Below are 27,662 nucleotides of genomic sequence, written 5' to 3'. Positions count from 1 at the left end.
TCTCCTTTTTTCTTTTTCTTTGTCGTTTAGATTTAGAGTACAGAATCTTAATCTTCAATTCCATTATTAGGTCTGCTCACTTTCCTTTTTGTTCTTACTTCTTTCTTTGCTTTCCTATCTTTCTATTAACAATCTGCAAACAGGTGTTTTAACAATTTAGCTGAGATTCATTTTTGCTTATACGTAACAATACACGTTGTTCATTTTCCAAAAACAACTCTGATTTTACTAACTTTCTTGTCCTTTTTCTTCTGAGCTTCCCTTTTTTCTTTGTCTCCTCTTGTTTGCTCAGATTTATAATGTAAATCGTGATTCTTTGTTTCCTTCTACGTTTTCTCCCTATTATATTTGTTTTCAATTTTGTCTTTCTTCTTTCAACTGTTTCTGTGTTTACATAGAGATGGTGTAGATGATTTGTAGAGATGGAATGTCGGTTGTGAGTGCAGTTGCTGTTTTATTCGCTCGTTGAAAGCTCGTTTAGTTTAAAAGTAAAAGTATTTTGCATATGCAGGTTTGTCCCTTATCTATATTCCTCGTTCCTCCTTTGCATTTAGGGAAACAACCTACTCTAGAAATTTTCTTGACAGATTTTATGGCTCAATTACTCTACGATGCTCTCTTGAATTTATTGATTATAGGTAATTGAATAGGTATCATGTTTAAGTACATATTTACAACTAATGATATATTCAGTTCGAATTACTCAGAATGGAACTTATTAGAATTTCTCAAGAACCTTTGGTAGGATACAGATATTTGATAGGAAGCTAATAATTCAGTGTTAATTATCATCAGCATGATTGATATCATCATAAGTTCATATTTAAATGTCGTAATTTTCATATTTATTTGCAATCTCAATGAGCCACATAATTTTCTATCGATTTTACATGCAGAATATATTACATCTATTTAGAAACAAGTTTATCTCTCTTTGCTTTTAAGCAATCATAAAAAGTTGTTTATTTACTAGAATGCTATCTTACTACTAATCGATAACTATTTTTATTAGTATCATCAGCAAACTTTTTTATGGTAATGAAGTACCAGAAAGTCGCAAACAACCATGGTTTATAAAAACTTTTGCAATATTTCTAATCTCAGTTCTCCAGCGCGATAAATGTCTTATATGGAGCGTCGACACACTCGGTGGACGTTAAAATTTTCCTTTCATCTGCATCTCGAATAGAAAACTCGAGAAAAAAGTCTCGCGGATGGCAGAGACGGAACTGCTCGAAGTGAACAGTGGCCATTTAGAGGCAACAAAGGGAACAACAAAGGGATTCTGGAAAGCTCGCATCGCCATTAACAGTTATCCTGTACGCCTGCCATCGAATCAGAAGAAAACAACCGTATGCAACTATGTTGATCTGAAAAAGAGCAATATTTGGCGACAAACATAGCCAGAAATGTATTTGTTAAATATTGTAAATCTTTTAACATTCTGAAAAATTCAAGTTATCATTACAAATTACTCTGAATTAGCTATATTAGCTTTGGTAATTCATTTAGGTAAAATGTATTTTCAATAGCTAGACACATTAAGGAGTATATGTGAAAATCGATAATGAGGTATTTAAGTATTTCCTTCTAAAAATAGTAAAGATGATCTTTGTTTAAAGTTCAAGAGATGGGTAGATATTAATTGAATTTTAATATCTGTTTTTCTCAGGCAATCTTAATTTCTTATTCGAAAGTTTATATAAAAATAAATAAAAAATTAAATCATAGATTATTTCTTCACTACTTAACTCTACTTTATTCTTCTCCTAAGAAGATAATTCTTTGATCTAATGATAAAATCATCGCCCCGCTACTTATTCTTTACACTTTTCCATTATTAATCTCCTCTTTTTGCGATGGAATTGTCGATTTTGTTAATATTCACGTGACATTGGCTGGATATCGTCAACCAAGACCTAAATCGATAACATCCGCGTTCGTAAAATACGTCCTTGATAAGATGTGAACGATCGATTAAAAATGCACATGATTTATACTCAAAGACGACTAAGGTTACGCGTTCACGGTCATCGAGGTCCACTGCTCCGAGGTTCACTGATCTCGAAACTGGCACAATTTTCGTTCGAGAGCAAGTTTTTATTTTCGTTGAATACGAAATATGTGGAACATTTGATACATTTAATCAGTAATCATTAAACTACCGACTGATATTACCGACTTATCCGACTATAAGACTATGATCTATTTAATGGGAAGATACCTAGAATTTCATCCAGTGACTTTATAATTCGACAGAAATATTTAAAAATATTGACACGAAAAAAAAAAAAAGAAAAAAAATAGAATCTGAGCAAGAACTTGCTTCACCTGCTAGATATTGTCATGGTCAATTTAATGTTTGCTTATGCCAACGAATAAGTAATCTCCGTGCAGCGATAATATTTAATAATATTTTGAAGGCTTTGACGTTCATCTATTTAAAAAAAAAAAAAAGAAAAAAAAACGAGCAAAAAGAACAAAGATTATAATAGCAGCAAATAAACTACGTTACATACATCAGCAACTATTAATAACGCTGTAAATTGTAAATTTTGAACGATGCTTAGCATGTTCGATTGTTTGTTCAAGTAACGACAGAGCCGACGAAGAACTGAACGACTGCATATAATTAGTTAACGCAAATTTTTATGTAATTTATAATTCGTCAAGACAGACAAATACATTCATACGTTTTTACAGTTATTTTCTTCTCTTTCTTCTTTACGAATCTTGATTAGATTTGACTACTTTATGACGTTTAAAAAGAAACCGTTAAATTGCTATTTTCGTTTCGTAATTTTTAATGTAATTTTATCCCAAGATCTCTGCGAGTTAAAAATGTCGAAGATCTGAAACTATAGTTCGATCTAAAATTTTAATTGTTTTCATTTCTTCCAGGAACACATTAATAATGATTGTATTGTAACGAAAGTGTAAATAATTTTCCGAGAAAGCGCATTTTTAGTTTCTTTGTTAAGTCAGGTACAGAAAATTCGACGGATGTGTCTTGCGTAATAACACAAGGGAATAATATAATTATAATAATAATAATAATATAATAATATATAATATAATAATAATAATAATAAGAGTAGGATATATTTTATAAATAAATTATTCGATGTAAACGTGATTCGACTCGTTGATGTATTTATATATGTTAAATGAACTATGTCGTAATCTCTTCTACCTTTATTCGACCGATTAACATTTTGTTTCGTGTGATCGATTGTCAGCATATAGTATCATAATAATCAATGTTTATAACGAATTTACATTCGTCTCGAATCATTCGATAACATGAAACTTGTAGCCATTTACATGAATATGAAAAATCAACTGCTTTAGAATAAACGCGAAAGACGATAGGCAATTTGTATGCGTAATCGTAACCAATTTACTGAAAAGAAATTTGCAATTTAAAAACACAATTCGTGATTTACTCGAGTCCAGTTGTTATGCAATAATAATGTCTTCCTTACTTTTATAATGCACGCTCTTTGTGCATTCAAAAGAAAAAAAGGAAACGAGCAAAGAACAGACAAGTTCTGAAAAAAAAAAAAAAACGAATATTTGATTTACCACTCTAAATATCCGTTATTTCTTTAATGATTGTTGTTTAGATATTCATGAGACAAAAAGAAGACACAGCAGAGATAGAAACATTCCGTGAGAAATACGACATCTGATTTAATATTATGCGTATTCGTTACTTCTCCAATATGTACCGTTTCTATGTTAGAAAAGGAGGAAGAACTGGAAACTTCTGAAAGAAGAACATCTTTAATTTATTTTACTTCGCTAATAGCCCTCTTTCTTCATAATTAAATTTGTGGCTCTGTGGTCCTGAACCTTCATTTAAAAATGTTTATAAATAAAATTCTAAGTTTTTTGATCCATCTCCTAATTAGCTTGTATGTTTTCATTAACGAAAACAACCGCGTGAACCCGCGAAAGGTTTATACGAGATATAAAAAACATTTGGATTTTTTTCAGACACAAAATATCCAATAATAAATACCCACAAGGTTAATGAGTTTAAAGTGCACTTCTCGTTTTATGTTTTGCTGCCGTTTAACGAGACAAAGTAATCGTTAAAGTATTCATGATGCGGTTAATCACGTGGAACTACTGTTAGTATAAAATGGCGAATTTTTTTCATCCTCCTTCCATGTTTTTGATGCATTAAATTAATTAATTATTGGCTACGTCTTCTTCTTCTGCTTGTGATTTCTGTCCAATTGCGTGTAATTATTACATGCATCAATTTGTATTTAGGAAACCGTGGCACCAAAAATTTGTATTTCAAAGGCTTCAAAGTTGAAAATTTGTTATGTAATTGCAAATTAGATAATTTTCGATATAAACTTAAAATGGATTGTAAAATTCAAGATTTTAAATTTCTAACTCTCTAATATCATCGATTCAAATTTTTAAATATCGTTAGAGCTCAAAACTCTTAATAGTAGATAATGAACTCGAAAATTAATCGTTTAATATACGATAACGCATCCTACCTTCGTTCGCCAGTTCCTAAACTTTGAACCTTCGTTTAGAAATGAAATTTTCACGATAAAAATAGGCTCATTGTGTATTACGTACAGACGCACGAAGTTACTAATTATTGAACTTCGCTTCGTAAACATGGCCCGAAGAATAGTCTTTTTTCTTCTATCGGCTCCTGGGATAAGCACGCGATTATTTCTCAACTTCTTTGTCCGTTGAGAAATCGAGAAACGAGTTTCATGGGTAAGAGATATTTTTCCTCGATGGCGTTAATCTTTCGGTGAAATCGATATTTAATGAGTCTAGTAATGCTTGTCAGGTTCAATGTTCTTCGAACGAATATTTAATTACTTTCGTCGTTATACAAATTTTCTATCCTAATTACTCATTGTATCATTGTATTTTATTAGATATAAATTCCGAGAAAATATTTTATTTCATTCAATTTTTACATGGTCTCAAATTAGAATATCTAAACAATTAAAAAAAGAATTGTTTACAAGATTTTCTCGATTTTCTGGGTTAGGCGCATACCGTGACAAAAATATATTGAAGCTTCTACAATCTAAGTAACTCCGCTTGTGAGTAATTAAAATGCCACACAGATTTTGTAATCGCTTGCAGTTGCATGTCACTTAATTATGCAGTAATCAATGAAGAAAATTGTTCGCTGGGTTGAAAAAACTTCGATTTTTTGTTCGACCGAGCAACCTTGTAAACAGCTATAATTCTTATAGATTGAATTACTCTTTGCAATTTTACAATCCATAAATATCGAAACTGTTCACCTTTCACATTGGACCTTGTAACTTCTAATTCATTAAATTTCCCTTATTTATCTTCTTTTTCGTATTTTAATTTCTACGAGAATTTGTAAATAATAAGGAACTATATCTTTTAAGTTTCTATGATTAATTCATCAAATTAGAAGCTTATAAAATTTTCGTCAATTTGCACGGGAACATCTACTTATCGTCGAGACAGCATCTTGGAAAAATAATGAAGGACGCGAAAGGTGTACGCATTGGTTAAATTCGTCAATCATTGTAATCGCGTGCTCATAATTTACAGAATGATTCTGTCTGATCTTCTTCCTTTAAATTCTTGAGGTTTTATTTTTATTTATAAAAGTATGAAGTTACATAATCATTTTCAATCCAATAATAAATAATACGTATCTTATGTAAATTATTAAATAAATAAAATTTTATTGGTCTGTTTTAAAGCATATGGGCCACAGTAAAATAATATTACAAATAAATATTATTAGAATTGTATATGTGCTGTAAAGTTGTAGAATAAAAATCTGATGATGAATGTTCTATAATTTCATCGTTTGTTCATTGAAAAATATGTCAAACGATCTTAGTTAATCGTATTAATACATGCTTCATGGTTACGCATCTTTTATTCAATAGAAATTTCCATCTGGTAGACTTGAATTTGTCAAAGATTGCCGACTCATTATGGTCGCAGAAGAGATTTGATTTATGAGATTTTATGTTCTTGTGCGAGATCACGTAGTCCATCATGAATATACTATATTCTGTATTGTACTTCTATTGTCGAGGCTAATGTTTCATTCAGCTACGATTGCATTACTAAACACTGAATCATATTGAAAGCCACGGCTTCTGGAAAATGTGCTTTTCCGAGGACATTAACGTGATCATATCGTTGTACTAGTTTCCGATGAAAGTATGTGACAGAATTTTATTGTTTTACATTTGAAAATTTATAGTAGCTGAAAAAATAGAGCAAAGTAAATGAAACTAATTCTTTAGAAATCCTTGTGGCAATGCTAAAAAATGTAAATGTCTAAACCAGAATTAATTATCAGAACTTTCATTTACTTTGTTTCCTCTTAGAGATATAGCTTTATTTAATTAAAATATTAACAAAAATAAAATTAGTTTTAGTTAAGGCAATCGTTTTTGGTACTTAAGGGCTAAACTGTTCAAGGGAGGTCTTATTTTCGTGATGCCAAGATCAATGGCATGGCCGGTTAAAGGACAGGTCTGACATCGCTTCTTTTTGTTATTTGCGTTACAATTACCCTTCTCTTGACGAACGATGTATCTAGGGAAATAGTGGATTCGTTTTCGTTGTATCGTGGCACAAGCTGGCATTGTTACGACTAAGTCCTTCTTGTGTATCCTTCTTGCTGGTTCAGGGAACAGTCTGTCATTTAGTAGATACTGCTCTAAAGAACCAGAAGATTTAGATGACGCTAAAGTATGGCTGGATCCATGGGTGTCAAAATAGTTTTGTTCACGAAATATCTCCAATTCTCTCATTTCTCTATCAGAGAGGTATTTCCTACTAGTTTCATCTGGTAATTTGTTTGTACAGACTGTGTCTTGATACTTCTCTGAATCAATGTAAGTATCCCTTTCTAGTATAGATTTGGAATGTTCTAACTTATCCTTCTGACAACACTGGCATGGTGTGCCAGGTATTATCTTTTTACCCTTAGTTGCTACTTTTGAACTAGATTTAGACTTTTTTATATCAGGTACAGATGTTTTAGAGGTAAGAGTTCTTTTTACTACTACTTTTGGCTTCAAGTGTTTCTTCAAAGATACTTGAACTCCTGTGCTACATTTCTCTATATCTTCAGCTTCAAAATCTGAACATTCTTCACTGGTTTCTGATTTTGTAGGGACAGATCTTGCTAAGTGATAGCTAGTTTCCGATTTCTTATCATGAGCTTTCAACTGATGTATGGAATCAGCTTTATATATATCCTTCTTGGCCATGAGATCATGATAACGTGGTGATCTGTAACATGTCTCTGGACAGTCTCCTCCTCCTGCTTGCAAGAGAGAAATTCTGCTTCTGACATTGCGTAAGAATTGAGATCTAGGTGCATAATCTATTTTCTGAACTCTTCTCAATGTTTCACAACTAATAGGTGATGATAATGCTGACTTTTCACAAGTATCTTCTATCGTTATAGCAGGAGAGAAGGTATGACTCTTGCATCTTTTATTGGGAGAACGCGGTTTATACTGTGTCCTTGTGGATCTTAGCTGTGCTTTTTTAACTTCAGGATTACAGTAACATTCTTTGACAGGTTTTCTGTGAATGTTTCCCAAGCAATGCTGATTTTCAGAGTGTTTTTTTGAAGATATTAATATCCTCTTTGCTGTTGATGTATTAGGCATTGATGCAGGTGTCTGTTTAGGGCTATTACAGAAATAATCTGATCGCAAGACTTCACCAACTCCACTAGAATCATTTCTCAATTTCCATGATTTCCTGTCTTTCTTATAAGACACGCTTGATGCATTTGCCTTGCCAACATGATTTTTAAAATTATCTCTGAATGTCCTACATTGAAAAATCAGGTTATGAAGATCAAATTATATAAGTTTATACAGGATTATCATATAAAATATAATATGCGAAATACTTACAAATTTTCAGAATATAATTTCTTAATTTCGTCTTTAACTTTTTTAGAACTCTTATCTACTTGAGCTAATAAATGCCTGCTTTGTTTACGTAAATTCTCTATACGCTCGTTTAAGTTTTCACCCATATGATTACATGTTTATTTATTAATTAAAAGGAGATTTTTTAATCGATATATTCAAAGATTTCCCATAAAGGATTTATGATTCATTTTATATTTGATAAAATATTTTTTTATAACATTCTCGGAGATGAATTAATAAACAATAACAAATTAAGAAGAATCGAGTATTCTGATTAGAATTTCTTGGTCACGTTCAAATCCTTCTCCAGACCATTAATTATTTATCTTTACATTTTTAACTTCTCGAAATCATGAACAGTACGCTCTCGTTTTGACTTCAAGCTATCACAAACAAAATGTTTATTTTTATTTTATCAATTGAAGTTTACCGAGCGTCCACTGTAAACAGAGTGATGCAACCAGGCTTGCCATGATAATAAATACCATTTTTTCTTTCTACATTTCTTTCAAATTAAGTAGAAACTATTTAATATTTCACACATATCGCACATATTGAAGGATGGAAATCTTCTTACATTATATAATAAAGAACGTGTCCCAAATATATTTTTTGTTGTAAATTTTAGCTGTTCGAGAGATGTGATTGAATTTTGAAGATAGTGCTTTAATGCAGCCATGTTGGAGCGAGGCATAGGACGCGGCGTACGTTAGAATGTGTCGTCGTTCGACAAGTATTATCTAATTTAATTAGCCGTCTCGTGTTTTTTGTCGATGTCTCGTCCGGATATTAGTTTACGTTTCCACATGTACGAAATATGAAACTAAAAACATAATAATTGAACTGTTGGTTCGTCGCTCACGACGAAATACTATAGGTTATAAACGTTCGCGTGTTTTAATTGGAAACGCGCGTACCTTTCGAGTCCATTCGCGGTAAAATGGATTTCTCCGGAAACAACACGATCCACGGTGCGCTCCCGCAATTTTCGGAATTAACTTCTCGATCGAGCACGGTTTCCACATCGAAATTCACCAGCAGTGATAATACTCAAGCAGAGCAAACCACTGTTTATACAACCGCTGCTGGCCAAAATCAAACAAAACAAAGTTTATTGGTAAGATTTATCATTGTTTCATCTTCGTTTAGAGCTTTCTTACTTAATTATGTATTTTTCTAAAGGTGAATTCAACGAACAAGTATGCAGCACCGATATTAGCATGGCCAGATCCAAATACTTTGATACAACTTTGCGAGAAGCAAGGCATTCAAACGATTAACATTCCTAATTACAATCAAAATAACACAATACTTAGTGTCCAATCGAATAGTTTACCAGTAAGGATTATACCTAACGTGTACTTGCCATCAACTTCACAATCGGATGTTATAAAACAGGAGTTGGATACAAGGACTGAGAATGAAAAACAAACGTCTATAATGGTACAGAATTTTTCTTTTACCAATTTACCAATTTTAATTACCAATTTTTCTTTAACCAATTAGAATGTCTATTGAGAGATTTATATAATTCTATGTAATGAAATATTAATATTGCAGCAAGATTCGCAAGTCCAACTTCAGCAACAAAGTGCCATGGCAGAGTATTTTCAAAAGTTGCAAGCTACTACTCTTCCATTAACATTGCAGCAATTGATTAAACTTCAAACAGAGCAGGTGAAAAAAGAAAAGACTGAAGAGGAGAAAGTGGAGCACACACAGAATAATATCCTCAACATTCCTAGTGTTCCAGTATTCAGAAATTCTCATATACAAAATGGAAATAACACCTTCATAAATTCAGATCAATTGATAGTGTCCATAAATCCTAATGACCTAAATATTCAAGTAGAAAATCAGCAGGAGACTGAGAATGCAGTACAGACTGTTAAGGTTGAACAGCAAATACAAACCGACTCGCCAAAAACCGAGAAAAAAATGAAATTCCGGGCGAAAACAGGAGAAATAAAAATCAGTGTTGCCTTGGATGGTTCGACACTTTACTGTTGTCCAGAATGTAATTTAGCATTTCCGGATAAAACAGAAATTGAACAACATATACAAGCTCATATACAAGTATGTGTTAAAGTGTTCTAGTATTTCTGATCATGAAAATAAATGTAGTATACCAGTGTCAACTTCTTTTTATAGGAACGCAAGTATCAATGCAAAGAATGTGGCGCCATGTTGAAACGGAAGGAGCATCTCGATCAACACATGCGTGGTCATTCAGACGAGAGGCCATTTAAGTGTCCAGTGTGCCACAAAGCGTTTAAAAGAAACGAACACCTAACGAGGCATTACGTTATTCATTCTGGTGATAAGAATTTCTCGTGTTCAGTATGTCAGAAAGCCTTCTCTAGGAAGGATCATCTGAACAAACACACTCAAACGCACCTAGGAATTAGGAGAAACCGAACGAAGAAGGATTCGTTCTTCGTGGAGCAAAAGGAGTCCTTTGAAAAAGCTACTGAGGTTTCCACGACGCCTAAACAGGAAGTGAGCTTTGTTCTAAAAGATGGGGGCTTTATGAAGCAAGAGCCTAATTTTCTGCAATATATACAGAATCTTCAAAAGGATCAAAATCTGATCCAAACATTCTCCTCGTTTAAGGAGCAAGCAACGACCGTATTGCAGCAACAGGCAGTAAACATGAACGAGATTCTGCCTCAGAATACAAGGTACTTAATGCCGTCTTAGTCGTAAATGAGCTTGTCTAATCCAAAGCAATAAAGGCTGTTCACGTGAGGCGTCGGGGTTAGCACAAAATAGAAAATTCGTTAGGCATATGTTAGGAATTGAAAACGTATTCTAGAATTCGAATTGTAAAATCTTTTGAGAAGGCAGCACTAGGAAACTGAGGTGCAATTAACAAATGAATATTCATCAGTGGTAGATTGTAAATTTTCATAAAAATCGGCGGTGATCGGATCATTGAACTACAACTAGATTCTGGATGAACTTGAGACGTTCACCCATTTTTTTTACTCTTATGAACAGTACCTTATGTTTCCACTTTTAGTGGACACATTATGAACCATAAATAAGTTCCGTTATTTGCATGAAATAGTAACACTTAACAATAGTCTACCATGAAGCCTGAATGAGTCTAATAATAAGTTTAGACAAATTAAATAAAAAAAAAATACGACGTTAATTTAAAAAGAAATGAGCAACCTATGTAAGAGCACACTAACCGTCTTATTTAAATTAGTTTTAAAGCAAATAGTTTGTTTACTGATTCTAGTCTACGATCACAGATGAAAGCCGAACGTAGGTCGATGAACTTGAACTTTTTATTGTGACTTGCAATAGAAAATCTTTTTTTAGCTTTTTTTTCTTTAAATGAAGTCGAGTTTCTTGTATATGTTTGTGACCTAGAATGGAGTATGTTTAAATGATAATCAGCAATCAGTAGCATCGAAATTGCCAATCTGTCGTTAGGTTAATTTCAAAGCGAGTACCAATAGCAGGTAATAACATACTGCCAATAAATATGGTTATAAAAGTTTGTAGAATAATTGTGTATATAAGTGCTATACAAATTTTACCTGATGGAGACTCAGTAGGTATATATGTTGTTTGATCTCTGATTCGTCCGTGTTCATCTTTATCAAGTATGTGTATATATATATATATATGATAGGAAAATATATATATATAAATATAAATATATATGTATATATATAAATATAAATATATATGTATATATATGTATATATATACATATGCATATATATTTTACATAAACATTCATCATCACTATAATTAACCTTTTATTTTTCTCTCTACTTTCTCATGCACGAATTGGGCAAACAGATATTTTTTATACATATAAATATTTACCTACCTTTCAGTAAGAAATATCTTTACCACATGACCATTTTTTATTCCTTCCTTTTACAGATGGATTTTTTAAAGCAAAAGCAATAGGAATTTTTAACTGAAAGTATTTTTTATTTTTAATTTAAAAAATATGACTTTATCTTCTAAGAAATTTTCTAGTAACGTATCTTATATCTCGCGTTGCAATTATGTATCACTTTTTGCAAAAGTTTAAGAAGTGATTTAGAGGAAAGGAAGATTACTTTGCTCAATGTTTTAAGGTTTTTTGTTTTCTTGTACCAAAGAATATATATCCCTTGAATAGTGCTCTCGAACGAAAGCAATATATTATTGCTTAAGTAACAATGTTTGATAGACTTTTTCTTGTTTTTTTTTATTTTAGATTCGGAGAAGTTCCCATTACTTTTGACTCACTCGCGACTCATTTTTACTGAAACACACACCATTATCCATGAAAGAGTTTAGCCACATTCTTCATTTCATACAGAACAAATTTCCAAAAAAAAAAAAAAACGTGTTTGTTGCACGATGGATCTTCTATATTTATTCGATCATGTTTTAACTATGTAATAGAAAGGATATGATAAAAAATTGCTCAAGAATAATTTTGGAATGGAAACGGTAAATTGTCGAAAAACTAAAGTGAGTGAAGTTTTACGAAACCGATTTTAATTCGTCTTAAAACTTTGACAAAAAGACAACTTTTATAATGAGGCAGTCTTTTAATAATATAATAATATAGTTTAACTATAAATTCTATATCTTTTCCATTATTTGTTAGATAAATTTCAAATACATTTTGATCTAGTTTCTTTTTTTTTTTTTTAACATTGACTAGTTTTTTGGCAATTTACTGAACTATCTATGGTGGAACATGCTTTTAAATACTTCCACACGCTGTAGGTTTTGGAATATGTGATTACAATTTAATGACTAACACCTTTGAAATGTGTGCTAGATGCACATGAGATTAGAGTGAGTAACTGCGGATGGCGCTAAAGATAAGACTAATACCCCGTTGTAATAGAACCAAAGATGTTCGCGAGAATAGCAGTATTTTGTCTCTTCCTCCTAAACTTCTTTCGACTTTCTGTTTTACTTAGCCCTGGATGGTAAACAGACAAATATTCTCCTAAATTCTGATGCAGTTTTACTTATGATACAGTGATAAGTTATATAATTCGTAAAAAAAAAAAAAAAAAAAAAAGGAATAATGCGTTGTCAAAAATCTATCAATAGAATTCACTGTCCTGTGTTACGAAAACAGCGCTAATCTTTCCACTAAAGTTAATGAAATAGTACGTAAGTTTTCGATGTCCACGTTTGTGGCCATTTCTCGTGGACATCGCACGTAAGATGATACAATAACGAAGTATTTTAAAATAGATACGCGTTTGCGGCAAGGTGTTACTCTTCGATCGATTGTTATGTATAGTAATACGATGATTGCCAAAAAAAAAAAAAAAAAAAAAAAAAAAGAAAGAAGGTGAATGAAGAAAAAGTAACACATGTATTTTTCAGACCAAGATATTTTTGAATAAAATAAGTGTAAAGAAAATGTTTACTTGTATTATCTGCGATAGAATTTCATTTATCTGAACTTTCCATTTATTGGAATGATATTTTTATATCAAGTAATTCGATTCCTATTCGACAGGGATTGAACTTTAGTTTAATCTAATTTCAATTCTTTAAGTTAAAGATTAATGTAAGAATAAATTATATACGTGTAATACTTTTATGTTATATATAATAAATTGTGTACTACATACAATATATCCTAATATGTTTTACATTATATGCAATAAATTGACAATATTTTAAATTATATATAATATCCCAATAGCCAATTCTTACTTGAATAGCTAGCAAATAACAATCACAAGACAGAAGATTTAGAATTGAATCTATTTACTTTGACAAATGACAATGAATCATATTTCTTTTCTCAACAGAGTCAGATAAATGAAATTCTACTGTGTCTGTATATTATTTCAGCTCCTGGGATAATCATCTACATCTCCTTTTACTTCTCAATAATCTTTTAATACAAATGAAAGTCCATTAAGCGGTATAATACATGTTTCTTATAATTAATAAGCCATCGTTAATTATAATCAATTAACACGTATCGTGTTATTAGTGTAAATAGCTCTAGCCAATTTAGAATAGACACCGTAAGTGATTCCTAAAAGTGATCCAAGCCAATCAACAAGATGACGACTGAGCGTCACCGGAAACTGGAAAGCTGTTCTCGGTGTAATGATCTCCACTTCTCGGTCTCTGTCATTTTCCACTTCATCCTGCAGTTCCAACGGTTCCAATGGTTCTAAGTCTTCCAAAGGTCGAATATCGTTTACCCAATCATCGTCCGATGATCCTAAATACGTGACTTTTAATTCAGACTTCTTTCCTTTATCTTCTTTGTCCTTCGAGTTCTGTTGCATTCGATTGGACCAGATTAATTTAAGCGCTTCGACGTCTGGATTCGGTGTATCCTTGGCCAAAATTTTCTCCACGTTACTCGTGTTCTCTGGCTTTCGAAACACGAAGTTGTACGTGGCTCGCAATTTCCCGAGCAACTTATCCAGTGGTTTTGCCTCGGTGTTAGTTTCTTGCCTCGCAGTGCTCGTTTCTTCTGGGATCGGGAACAGTCTCGTGATTTGTGGCTTCGATTGCACTCTCAACGTGGAGAGCTGAAATACAGATTTTTACTTTTATTCTTACAGAAACCTTGACAAATTAATATTGGCGGAGAGATTAATGTTTTCTTTTTTAGATTCTCTTTCTTTCTTCTTCAGAAGATTAAAGTATTTTTCTACCTCGACTAATTTATTTTTGGAAAACTGATACATTAATTTTGCTACAAAGAGTTAGTGTTTCTGAAGTATTAGGTTGTCCAAGAAGTTTCTTTCGTTTTATAAGGAAACAATAGACGCACAACATTTTTCGTTTTATATTACTTTATCGAATTACGCATGATACATTTTGTTCCATTATTGTTCTATTACTACAAAATGGATCATTCATAATTGAATTTAACGTTTCTTCGCCGCGGCAATCTAATATTTATCGAGCCTTCATACAGAGCGGATGATGGAAAATTATAAAGCAATTTTGTTGACCAGATTTACATTTCTTATCATCCTCAGCTACAGCCGCAAACTTTGTATCACAACTTACAAAAATTTCACCACTGAATTTCTAATTTTAAAACGTACGAAACACAAATGTATCCGTTATCTGGAAAGATGAAACCTAAACAGACATTTATTCTGCGCACTAAATATCATGATGGATGATATACTATAACTTTGAATATTTTACATATTTTTGCATCTCGCATGTATTTTCCATTCGTATATGGTAAATGTGCGTAGTTTCAATGCAATCTCATTAGCCAATGTATAAATAAATAACCTGATAGGTGAAAAAAAGCAAGAGATGAAAAGGAAATAGAATTGGTGATCGATAAGCGTGTGATTGAGAAACGAGAACAGAAACATATCTGAGAAAATAATTTATTGCGATACAAGTTTACATTTGCAGATAACGGAGTGCACTCTTGACCCAATCAGAATCGTCTCGACGAACTGGGAGACTGGTTACCATCTTTTAATCATCGTTCTTTAATCGTAATCTCTCAGAGTGACCGTAGCTTTTACGCGGTTTACACAGCTCGTGAACGCTGTACTACGTATTATTAAGCTTTGTTTTATTTCAGTTCACACGCTGAAAAGCTAGGAGGTGTGAATCCTATAGTCTCGCGGGTGTCGTAGCGGACAGTTGTTGTGTTTGTCGTCGACGTGTTGGGGAGATAAACGATTTCTGCCAATAAATCGTCGAATAATTGTTCGACAACGCAGTTGTTTATACCATCTAGAATTCACCAATAGTGTTGGTCTTGTTCTGGATCTGGTTTGACGCGATAGATCATTTCATAAGGTGCGGATCTTGAATGTTAAATCTTTTATTTAAATAGTGTGATTCTTATTGAGTTGATTGGAAAATTCATGGCGTTTAGTTATTCGGCATAAATTGCTGCTGATACATATTCCAAAGATATAATTTCAAGGGAAGAGAAAATTAAGTTTTTCGAAGAAAAAGCGCTGATTCTACGGAAGTAGACTATTTTTCGTTTCTTCTTAAATCTTGCTACGAATTTTCTGAACGATGTAACATTAGTGGCTTGATTTTCTAAAAAAATAGGGAGACATTGGGATTTTATATATTTTATATATATATATATTTATAATATTAGGTCGTAGATTTTTATGCTCCTATGAAAAATTTAAACATACATACAGTGCATACAATAAATAGAAATAGATACAATTTCCGAAGTGTAATTGTATTGGATCGAATAATAAATTCGTTTGTCTTTCACTAACGCGTACATGCATTTCGGAGATCGTAAAAATGCACGTATCGCGTTAATCTGCCGGAAATAATCTACGATTATAGACTGTTGGGTAACTAGTAATGGTTAAATAACGATAATTATAGACGGTTACGGTCACTGATGTTTCTCATTGATATGATGTTTTCATTCTATGCAACGTTGCATTAATGTTGCAGTAGAGGCTGTTTCAGAGGAGGTGAATATAAAATTTGAAGCCGAGTTCAGTATACAGAAATTGAACAGACACATTTCAAGGTAAGTTATTATTTTTTTTTTTTTTTAATTAAGTTAGGTCTAAATTAATCAACCACAACATTATATGATTTAGAAGTGATGGTAAAGTATAAAAGTATTCATTTACAAGCTTTTTAATGGAAGAAGATTTTTTCTTCTTTTCTAATAAAGACGACTTATTAATTACAAAAATTTTGTGTACAGGTTATTTCACTAAAAGCGGTCGCCAATTTGTACATTAAAGACAGTCAATTACGCTCCATACTAAAGGAAGATTCCTGATTGAGAAAGTAAAGCAAGGTTTAAGATCCTCGTTACTATACAGGTAGTTACATAAATAAAAACACCGTGAAAATAATACCTTTTCTTCTTTTTTTTTCATGTTAATTTACTTCCACTTCCACAGGTCTAAGAAGATACCACAAGAAAGATGTTGCGATTTTCTCGCTTTTTCCTTGCTATCTTCGTGCTCATTGCACTGATGCATTTCTCTCAGGGAGAGACCACAACAGAGTTACCCTTGCTCTTGGAGAGAATGGAGCAAAGCCTTAAAATAGGAGATGCCAAAATGCACAACACTGTGTTTGATTTAACGACACACACGACTACAGATATGAGTACTATGACAATGGAAGAAGATGATTTTGAACTGACTAACAGGCAATTAATTATAGTACCCAACAGATGCCCGTCCGGCTCTGATTTCATACGGGGAAGCTGTCGTACAAGAGTTTACTGAGATGAAAAATGTAAAATCGAGATTTGGAAACGTCCTATATATATATATATATATATATAACATACCTATACTTTTAGAAAATTCTAATAATTTACTTTCTCTATGACTTTTATCAGGAGTAGAATAAAATATAGTACAGTCGGGATTTTGGAACGCCCTATACATCGTAGTAATATATTTGCACGAATATTCTGTTAATTCTGTTCTTTTATCCCAATTAAAATAAAATATATCAGATAGATAAAAGTCGATGTACAATTATATACATACTTTCATCTCCATTTTGAAACATCTTGTACGTACCAAAGATCGAGCAGCATCACGTTCGCTTATCTCAAGAGAGATCGAAGAGGAGATCGGATACTAAATGCGACATAATTATCGAACACTTGTTTCACGCGAGTTTCATGAAATTTGACAAGAATGTGCGATGACTTCATTTTGTTACTTTTTTACTTTATGGTTACTTCAAGGTTATGTATCCATTTCTATCGGCCATATTGTATACAGGGTGTCTAATTGAAACGCCGATGATACCTCGTGTAAAAAAAGAGAAAGAGATGCACGTGAAATGCGTTTGATTTTTGGAAAACTACTACTTTTGAGTGTTTTTTGTTGATTTTGTTTGTTCTATTACTATAAAATGGATCATACATAATTCAATGAAATAATATAAAGCAAAAAATGTGCATCTATTATTTCCTTATAAAACGAAAGAAACTTTTGGCACAATACTTATTTGAGATGTAATTAAATCATTGGAATTTCTCATCTGGAAGAACATTTTTTGAAAAATTTTGTTGAAAAATTAGATAACTCTCGTAAATTATCAGGTGGAGACATTTTTTGAAAAGATTATTCGAAGGACCTAACAATTTTTTAAAATCCTTGCTCAATAAAATTTTCCAGAACGATTACTCAGAGTTTTAAAATATAAACGATGTTCGTTATGACGGAAGCAGGGAAGTCTCGCGATTAAACGATAGGAAGGTTGCGAATGTTGCAAACAGATTGCCTCTCAGATTTCTTTCCTTCTTCTCTTTGAACTTCTTCATCTACTTTCATTACTTTAATCGAACGTTCGGAAATTAATCCCTTGTCGAAATCAAAGCTACAACTATCACTTTGTTCAATGAACCAAAACTTGCACAAGATCCACCAAAAAAATTCAAAGAAAATCAAACTTCTCCCTTTATAATATTCCACCCTTTGAATGTCACATTTAATTAAATCCAATAACTATAATGAAAGAGCAACGTTCCTTCACGCAAGTTTCATTTTCTAACTGTACTTTGCATTTTGTATTTGTATGCATCTTTGCACACTTACACCTGTCATAAATGCTTAAGTACTTGTAATCTACTAATTATTAATACTCGAACGATCTAAGAATCTAACGATGAGAAAAGGTATGGAATCCCAGGAAAATATCTACGTGTTACCAATGCAATTAAGCTATATAAAATTGTCGAATGTTTTCAAGACAGATTGCAATTTCAAAAGAAGATATTAAAAAAAAAAAAAAAGAGACAGAAAAAGGAAGAAACAAGCTAATTACTACACTGTGCATTTTGATGGATTTGTGGAAAGTTTGAAAATGCAGAAACACGCAGGGTGCGAATAATTCAGAAAAATGTAGAAAATGTCCAGGGTATAGTAATCTCTATAATATTTAATGGATAAACCAATTTCCTATCTAGATTCCATTGTTTTAATTATATTCATAAAAATGTGAATTTTACTTACAGAAAGAAGGAAAAATCCAAGAAGTAGAATCTTCATATCGTCTTAAGCTGGGTCAAGTGTTCCCTTTCGATGATTCCTTTGGTCGAAAGCGAGGCAACAACTGAAGGACCCATTGATTTCAAAATCCATTTATACGGACGTGCAATGCAGCGGCGTAGCGTCTCGTCGCGTCTAATTCGATCATAGCAGCGAGGCTATTGTTTTCTGTCCGCGCCTCTGCCTGCTGGACAAACCATTGACACGGTGTTGCCTAATGGAAATCGCTATTCGACACACGTAATGCGCTCCGTGGACTCTGCCAACTCATATTGTTCAACCAATAAACAATATCGTGCCGCGGGTCAAGGTGGATCGAAAAAATTCATGGGATCTGTGGTATGGGTTCGATGGTGTCGATGGATGGATCGTAGAACACGACTCTATATTGGGTAGATAAAAGTACATACAGATACTAGGACAGGTATATATACAGTGGCTATAAAAAGTATTGGCACGAACCTTTATTTTCCAACGAAGCGTTTTCTTCTTTTTTTTTTCTTTTATCAAATCTGCATTCCATTTTCATACATAGTAGCGAATTTTTCTAACCGTACGAGAGTAAATATACATACTTGGACTTAATTAATCAGAATAAACACCGCCGCTTAAAATTTTGCAGCAACCTTTGCTCTTTAGATGAAACGAACTTCTCCGTATATTTTTCCGAGAAATAAGAATATTATAATTTTGAGAAAAGCATCTGAAAATAATCCACGTTCGTCGCATACGTATGTAGGCGTGAATTTGAATTTAATATTGATCAGTATGATTTGGTAGTATTGGAAGATCGATAACGAAACACGATTCCATGATGTTTAGGTGGACATAATAGGTGGTTGGTAGAAGTTGCACACGGATGTTATTGGCATCAATTAGTTCTCTGGCGTTCAGGCGAAGATTTTAGTTTAATATTCATCGGTTTGATTTGATAGTATTTGAAAGCGGATAGTAAAATATGATTCTATGGTTGTTCAGGTAGATATACATATAGATAAGTATTAATAGATGTTTGGTAGGAGTACATGCTATACATATATAATATGTATATTGTTTAGAAATAATTTGTTTCATGATGTATAGATGTGGATTTGATCTTCGTTTGATGGATTACATCGAGCTTTGATTTGGGTACTTAATATGTATGTATTATGTAGATTATAGGTACGTATGTGTTACATTAGTTGATACGTATGAGTCAACGTCGTAACAACGCTTTACCAAAAAATCGGACGTGAATCAACTTCATTGTATTCGGAATTATTGAGTCATACAACGGATTCTTGTGGTTTTGCATCCTTTTTAGCTTGCAAACGTACACTGCACTCTTGAAACTTTGATACTTTGATGTACTTACGTTAGTTGCACTCGAAAATAGTATCTTCTTAAATATTATTAAGAAAATGGGATCTAAAGGGAGATTTGTTTTAATAATTTGATCAAATATATTATAACGAGTACTTTATTTTATATATGTTGTATATTTTTGCATATTATGTACATTCTGTGCGTTTTCGGATCTTTGAAAATCCCATAAGTGGTATTTAATATTTTCTATTCTACGTATAATCTCGCGCAGTTCGTGTGTTTTTAGCGATTTGAATTTCCTTTTCAATTTCCATTCTAATTCACAAATGCACGAAAATCCGCGATCTAATTATAACTAGACAACAACTACGGAAATTCATATTTTTGAAAGCATAATTAAAAACGTAGAACCTCGGTAGAAAATCGTGTTTTACCCGTTAAGTAATTATGGAAAGCGCTATTATTTACCTTGGACATTTTATATGTTTCCTCATAACGTATGCATTCTGTGCAATTTTTTGCATTTCAAATATCCCACAAACGCATAAAAATCCGCAGTCTAATTGTAACCGCTGACATCTATTCTATTTTCGATATTTCATGTTAGATCCGCCATTTCATATAAATCTTACGCGAGTTTCGTGCATTTTTACATATTATGCATGCATTTTCTATATCTTTACACCTTTAAGTTTCCCATAATTGCGTAAAAATTCGCGGTCGATTAATCATTTATCGACACGTGTCATAATGTCATGTTACGTTAATGTCGAGCATTATGGGGAATAACGCAAGGGTAACAAGGGTCTCAGGTCTTTGTTCAGCATGCTCGAAGGGTTGTCGAGATCTCGAACAGCCAGCGATGTCCTCATTCTTGCGTCTTCTCTCGTCAACTCGTTTCGTTCCAGCAGCTTCGACAGAATCTTCTTCAGCTGTGGTCCGATACCACCCTCCGCGGAACTTTGTAGAGTATTGAGAACATCGTCAGAGAAACCTGTGTATTTCCCGAATCCCTGCTTCCTGGCATCTTTGCTCAACGAGTCGTACAGGTTGGCGAGTTGCTGAAGAGTCGCACTCGGTGGCACCTTTGAACGTCTTAGGTAACTGCTTAGGCTTGGCCTTGGCACTTGCGTCACCTTCTCGCCTAAACGTGTGAATCTGTCGAGGAATTGGTTGAATTGGAAAGATTAGAAAGTTAATATATTCGGTAAATATAATTCAATATTGACTTGGATTTTTTAACGCGTTCAGTCCAGCTTATTTTGTAATTTTACGCTAGGAGTTGTCGGAGCGCAGTATTGATTAATATTGAATTCTTGATAGTTTATTTTACGATATATTCTTTATCAAGAGATTGAAATTTTCCTTGGTCTTGGGTCACCTTTGAATTGTTAATTAATTTTCTTACCCGGTCTTCTACTTTGATTAATTAAATTTCTCTCGTATATCTTATTTCTTTTTTCTCGCGAATGTTTTTAAAACATCATAGGATTTTTAACGATCTATTAAAAAATCGGATGTATTACTTATTTTTAAATAATACTTCCATTGTTACAAATTTCTTTCGTCAAATTTCATTTTGCTTTTCAATTTTCTATCAGAGATGGAAGATGCTATCGATCTCGTCTCTTCTCGATTATTTCGTCAGTTTTTAAATTCTCATAGTATTTGAAACGTCAAATATGGACACGAAGCGGTAAATTATTTGATTGAATTATCGTCGAAATCTCAGATGTAACGTAATAAAATTTTCCATCGAGGATATACCTTTCAGTTTCGTAACGAGTATTTGTACTCGAAGCATGCTTGTATCTACATTTAGTTAAGCAGACTTTTCAATGAAATTTGAATTGATCCCAGCAACCGAACGTCGAGCAGTGACAGCCTTGTTACGGCTGCTGCATTACACTATGTTTATTCTGCATTAAGTTTGCCAAAGTAAATTTCAAACTCGAATGGGCACCCGTTCGATCTATAAACGTAGCACATTTGCTAGACGTTTCTGAGATATCAATGCTGTTCCAATATCGAAGTATTCAAATTTTTCTCGGAACTTATGACTGCTAATAATACGAAACGAAGTTTGATAAAAAAAAAATACACAGGCTACAAATACATCTCGATTTTTAAAAACGAATTACGAATTTAATTTATTTCATTCTGGTTTTATCCTTAGCACTTTGTTGCATTCTATTTTATTAGTAAATCTTTGCACCATCGTCATTTATTATTTGTTTACGATAATTATTACTTTCTAGTTAGCTCTATTTCTCATTAAATCAAACTGTGTGTACCTGTTGCATACCAAATTGCAAATTTTTAAAATACCAAGCTGCTTCATCTCTGTATCAAATGTGTCTTCTCTATCCAACAATCTCTTCCATTTCTTATTATTTATAATCATTTTTAAATAAACCAAACTGAACGTTTCTTCAAAATAAGATGAGATTGTAAACGAAGATGTTGAAAGATAGCAATTTTTGGACCTCCTTGCGAACGAAAATTTCCCGCAGGATATTTAAAAGCGTCTCTCAAGGGACGAAAAATGTTATTTTACCTGAAATGTGATGAGAAAGTTGAAAAAAAAAAAAATGACTGCGAGAGATGAAAAAGTGGCAGCGCTGAAACTTATCCGTATAATACGTTTAATCATAATTTTCATCGAATTCTGATCCAGTTACAGAATAATTATTCATCTGTATCGACATAATAATTCCTCGACGATTCTGCTAATAAATCAATTACAGTTTGAAATCGAGTAAATCCGAAGTAGCACCAGATCGTTGCTATGTGAGAACAATGGGCAACAATAATCTTGTTGTACTTTGGATTTGCTCGATTCCAAGTTTCAATTGATTTATCGACAGAATTTTCAAGGAAATATTTCATAAATAGTTCAGCATCTTGAGAAGATGAAGTTTAAGCGTAGGGTAAGTTTGATCGCTGTCACTTCTTCATCTTTGCACTCATTTTTTTTCAGCTTTCACGTTCCGGATAAATGCTAATAACGTATCTTTCCCTTGACAGATGCTTTCAAATATCCTGCGAGAACTTTCCGCCCTGAGAAAGGTGAAAAAATGGCCATTTTTAACATCCAACCTTCTAAAATGCGATAAATTGCCTCGTAATCAAACCGAGAATTTTTATACATTTATGAAAAATTAAAATATACAAAAATGCATAGGGTACGCGTGATAGAAGATACCGTTGCCCTAGTTCTTAACTCTTCTAACTGTATCTCTCAACGATGAAAATTCTGCTTGGGCAGCAGCGAATATTCAGTCCTTTTAGCTCCTAACTCCACGTAATAATGTTAAACTTCTTAAACTTTAAACTCGGTTTTCTCGTATTAAAAGCTCGCGGAGATAGGACAATCAAGAACCTAAACGAGGATATAGAAAATAGCAAAAAGTACATTGTTCGGTATAATATTCGCTAGATGAAGATCTTCTCTACGTGAAAATGTGAATTTCTAGAAATATCCGCAGTCTGTTAATCAAGTGCCTAACAAACGCTCGGCAAATCCCCTTCTTAAACCCTACCATCTATTTCTCCGTCAAAAAGCAAATAAACTTTCCAACGAAAGGCTTCACCTTGTCTCGTCGTCCTCCTCTTCCACGTTCTCCATGGGAATCCCCGCCACGCTTTTCGATTCCTCGAAATGATCCGCGTCTGCGAACTTGGACGGTTTAGGTTTCAAGATCTGATAGACATCCTGCACCACGCTATCGATAGTCGGTTCTTTCTTCTTGTCGACGTTCGCAACGATCGATTCGGGTCTCGTGGAATCATCAGGATCGCTCGACGCAGCCGTCGTTTCCAGCTTCGTTTCCGTGCTCGTAGGAGACCAGGAGATCCATTCGTGATTCTCCTCGGGGACTTCTTGATTCGTTTCTTGCACGACGTGCACACGTTCCGGTTCCTCGTAATTCGTCTCCGGCGTCGCGTAGTTGGTTTCTGGCGTTTCCTCGTTCACCTCTGGCGACTCTGGCTGCGTCGAGGGATCCTCCATCGATTGCTGGTCAATTTCACCTGGCTTCGACGTCTCCAGCGCCACCAGAGTCTCCGCGCTGTCTTTCGACGATTCTTCTGCCTTGGAGTCACCTGTTCTGTCCTTTGACGCCTCTTGCGTCTTCGATTCTTCCTCTTTGTCTGTCGCGATTTCTTGCGTTTTCGATTGCTCCGTTATGCTCGTCGATGTTTCTTCCATTTTCGCGTTTAACGTCTGTTCGACTTTGTTTTTAGCAGCCTCGTCCGCTTTGTGTTTCACGATTTCTTGCGTCTTCGATTCGTCCATTTCGTCGGTCGACGTTTCTTGAGCTTTGGATTCTTCCGTCTTATCGTCGAACACTTCTTCGACCTTCGACCCCTCCACTTTGTCTTTTTCCGTTTCTTGCGCGTTTGATTCGCCCGTTTCGCCTTCCTGTGTCTTTTCTGCACTTGGTTCTTTCAACTTGTCGTTCGTTGTTTGTTCTACCTCGACTGCCGAATCTTCGGTTTTATTTTTCGAAGTTTCCTTAATCACCGATGCTCCTGTTTTGTCGTTCGACGGGTTTTCCGACTTGGATTCGTCCTCCTCCCCCTTTGACTCGTCCAAGGATTGGGATATCGCGATACTGCATATGGTGGAAGGATCTTGAGAAGCAGTCTGTTGATCTTCGGCTATGAAGCTAATGGGTGAAGTGGAGGGGCTTTCTGTGGAGGTGGAACTCTGCATAGCTTCTTCTGATTGCAGAAGTTTTAATTGTTCGACGGCGTAAAATATCACCTGCGTTAGAGAAGCAGATCGTTTTAACGGGAATTCGATCGATTTGATAATTGTGGAAATTTTGAACCTCCACATGTGTTTTAATATATTCTTCTGATATTAATATCGAATTGACAATTAGCACGTATTATTATACATATATTATATATACCTCTTTATAAATATTAATAGTAAATTAATAATTAGCCTGCGAGATGACTGTAAATTATTATATAATAAGTTATTAACTAACATTTAATTTTATAACAACTTAGTTCTGTATTAATGTATAAACTAATAACAATATCTCTGTTTAGTGGAGATGCTTCGTATGAAAATATTTCTTCATTAACCAGCGCTACTTGATATAATTAACGATGATTCTCACCTGCATGGCTGCCGGAAGATAGGAATCCGAGTAATCCGGCTTCGAGAAGGCTGGTGGATTCCTAAGGATTCCGCAAATAGCCTAAAAGGAGCAGTTATAATTATCACAAATGTATCGTCAAAAAATATAAGCAGAAGCCTTGACGCAAAGGTCAAAGGAGATTCGTGCACAGGTTTATCATATCGTAACCCGTGTTCTACTTTGGACATATCTTATTAAACATATTTTATCACGTTCTTTGAAAATTTTTCCACCTTTAAATTTTCCGTAAATCTAGAAATATCCGCGGTATGATTATAAAGTACAATAGTACAGCGATAAAGGCAATTAAATGTATCTGACGCTGTGAAGAATAATTTTAAGCAGCAAATAACCGCGAAGATCTGGCTATCAACGAACGAAGAAATTCGTGAAAATATATCGGAAACTATGTTTGGAATGGAATGAACGACTTCACGGTTACTTTGAGGGATAATTAAGAGGGAGGAGCGAGGGAAAAGTTCCGGCTTCTGAAAATCGTCAGCGACGATTCCTGGAGAAACGACGAAACGACACGAGAAACGGCTTAAACTCCGGTGAAACTTGTTCGTGAGTTGGTTAATTAAAAGCCGACCTTTTATCTGCCTCTGAGCAAGTAACTTTCGGTTTACCCTTCTTATCGTAGCGCTGGATTTTTGGGAAATGGCGGAATCGGTCGATTAGCGCGTCACGGACTGGCCAATGAAAATTTAACGAGAACCTTGTGCTTGACGTTAATTCTGCCAATTTGCAAGCTTCAGTCGATTGAAACAAACTTGCCTTTGAGAATCTAATTAAAATTTAATAAGGACCTGTTATAGAATCTGTTTCACAGTTTCCGCTGATTGTCTTCGTAATGGGAAATATCGACGTTCTTTTTCATACTAGAATTTCTTCTCGATAGATTGTTTGCAGTCGCATGAATCGTTAGAATAGATCGTCAGCGATACGTAAGCGAGACGATTGGGATGAAATTACGTAGGCGCGAAAAACAGACAAAAATAGTAGAATAGTATCCCTTTTAGTTGCGGTAACGCAAGATTTAGAGGGTGAAAACATCCCTTAAGAGGTAATTCGAAAACGGTTACAGATGGAAGAAGATTTTGTCGACAAAGATCGAATGGCTTCCAACATGTTGAAAGAAAACGCTGTGACCAACGAACAATCTTGAAAAATGTATAAAAAATTCCTTATCAAAAGGCCTCCTTACGTTTATCAGTAAACTCGAACAGACGTTACTTCGCTGAATATTCTACCTTACAAAATACAAGTTGATAGATTAAGCCGGTAAAGTGGATCAAACAAATACGAATGAAACAATAGATTTATAACAAAATATTCGAATCACCTGTCGAGCCAGTAGAACCACCAAAAAGCAGCCAATAGTCTTCATGTTGCCTCCTTAAATTTTCAAACTGCGGAAGAGATCTCCACTCTCAAACTTCTGCCAAATTCGTCAGACTCCAAAAGTACTCGAGGAATACTTAAAAAATACTCCAAAAATACTGCAAAAATGGTTCGCGAACGTCTGAGATGTTTCACTGTTTTCAGGCTATCGTGTCTTATTCGTTGAAAAAGTTTGTGAATCCGCGTCAGAGCGTCGTCGAAGAGCAACTGGAGGATCGAACCGGTCCAGACGAGAGCTCGTTTCGTCCGATTCTTCGATTTTCCACACTTTGGATCAAGGTTCGCGGCCGAGCGTCACCGCCGGACTGGTCTCGAAAAAGGCTTGTAACGGTTCCATCGTCGCACTTGTACATTCTAAGCCGCGAGTAAAGCAAGCAGAAGTGTTAATCGGAGGAGGAAGAGAACGAGAGTCGTCGGTTCGTTCGCGAACGTGAACGCGTGACACTTGAATTAAGTTGCACTCGGTATGCGTCGCGTGTTCGTGAACCGAGCCTCGGTTTCCCGCTATGCAACCGCCTTCGAGGATCGTTCTCCTCCGGTTTCCGGTTCGGATAGTGCGCGAACGATGACTCGTTTCGACCGCTCGATGGGCGGCTCTCGTGAACTTTGGGTGTGTTCCACTTAGTGAGTTGAAAGGAAAGGAACGATAAAAATATTTTGTTTTTATACTTTGAATGCATATTATATTTTTGCATATTTTAAATCGCATTTGTACGTTTCTAAAATTCATCGCGAGGAAATTTCGTTTGAAAAATTATCCCAATAATTGTGTTACGCGACGAATATTTCCTTAAAATATATTAACATTTGTTGGATAAAAAGGTTGAAGATTTTCGATATTT

At 34.1% G+C, this 27,662-nt stretch overlaps 4 protein-coding genes and 2 long non-coding RNA genes across 8 annotated transcripts; 3 read left to right on the top strand and 3 right to left on the bottom strand.

Moving 5' to 3' along the window:
• Positions 1–6,202: 6,202 nt before the first annotated feature.
• On the bottom strand, positions 6,203–8,365 carry LOC139993637 (uncharacterized). Its single transcript, XM_072015553.1, has 2 exons — positions 7,929–8,365; positions 6,203–7,842 (listed from the first exon to the last, which is right to left on the bottom strand). Exons 1-2 carry the CDS (start codon positions 8,051–8,053, stop codon positions 6,429–6,431), a joined length of 1,539 nt encoding a protein of 512 aa, XP_071871654.1. The 5' UTR covers positions 8,054–8,365; the 3' UTR covers positions 6,203–6,428.
• Positions 8,366–8,635: 270 nt separating this feature from the next.
• LOC139993639 (uncharacterized) lies at positions 8,636–13,281 on the top strand. 2 transcript variants are annotated; one of them, XM_072015554.1, is made up of 5 exons: positions 8,636–9,066; positions 9,132–9,392; positions 9,510–10,025; positions 10,101–10,630; positions 12,178–13,281. In XM_072015554.1, the coding sequence occupies exons 1-5, from the start codon at positions 8,890–8,892 to the stop codon at positions 12,227–12,229; spliced, it is 1,536 nt and encodes a 511-aa protein (XP_071871655.1). In that variant the 5' UTR covers positions 8,636–8,889; the 3' UTR covers positions 12,230–13,281. The 2 variants fall into 2 exon arrangements, with proteins under 2 accessions (XP_071871655.1, XP_071871656.1); XM_072015555.1 differs by lacking the exon at positions 12,178–13,281 and having other exon boundaries at positions 10,101–11,018.
• Positions 13,282–13,819: 538 nt separating this feature from the next.
• Positions 13,820–19,043, bottom strand: LOC139993643 (uncharacterized). The gene is made up of 2 exons (XM_072015564.1): positions 18,917–19,043; positions 13,820–14,491 (listed from the first exon to the last, which is right to left on the bottom strand). The coding sequence occupies exons 1-2, from the start codon at positions 18,950–18,952 to the stop codon at positions 13,913–13,915; spliced, it is 615 nt and encodes a 204-aa protein (XP_071871665.1). The 5' UTR covers positions 18,953–19,043; the 3' UTR covers positions 13,820–13,912.
• On the top strand, positions 15,428–17,215 carry LOC139993645 (uncharacterized). The gene is made up of 4 exons (XR_011801421.1): positions 15,428–15,740; positions 16,374–16,452; positions 16,636–16,721; positions 16,838–17,215. It is a non-coding gene; the product is annotated as an uncharacterized lncRNA (long non-coding RNA).
• LOC139993646 (uncharacterized) lies at positions 17,287–20,417 on the top strand. 2 transcript variants are annotated; one of them, XR_011801423.1, is made up of 3 exons: positions 17,287–18,821; positions 18,919–19,687; positions 19,775–20,417. It is a non-coding gene; the product is annotated as an uncharacterized lncRNA (long non-coding RNA). The 2 variants fall into 2 exon arrangements; XR_011801422.1 differs by having other exon boundaries at positions 18,919–20,417.
• Impe3 (Ecdysone-inducible gene E3) lies at positions 20,397–27,247 on the bottom strand. Its single transcript, XM_072015565.1, has 5 exons — positions 26,762–27,247; positions 25,396–25,476; positions 24,531–25,028; positions 23,854–24,251; positions 20,397–21,418 (listed from the first exon to the last, which is right to left on the bottom strand). Exons 1-5 carry the CDS (start codon positions 26,804–26,806, stop codon positions 21,037–21,039), a joined length of 1,404 nt encoding a protein of 467 aa, XP_071871666.1. The 5' UTR covers positions 26,807–27,247; the 3' UTR covers positions 20,397–21,036.
• Between the last annotated feature and the right edge of the window lie 415 nt (positions 27,248–27,662).

This window comes from Bombus fervidus, chromosome 13, assembly GCF_041682495.2.
Source record: "Bombus fervidus isolate BK054 chromosome 13, iyBomFerv1, whole genome shotgun sequence".
In the NCBI taxonomy this organism is placed as follows: Eukaryota; Metazoa; Arthropoda; class Insecta; order Hymenoptera; family Apidae; genus Bombus; species Bombus fervidus.
The sequence above is the reverse complement of the archived record's forward strand: the minus strand, read 5'-3'. Positions and strand labels throughout refer to the sequence as shown.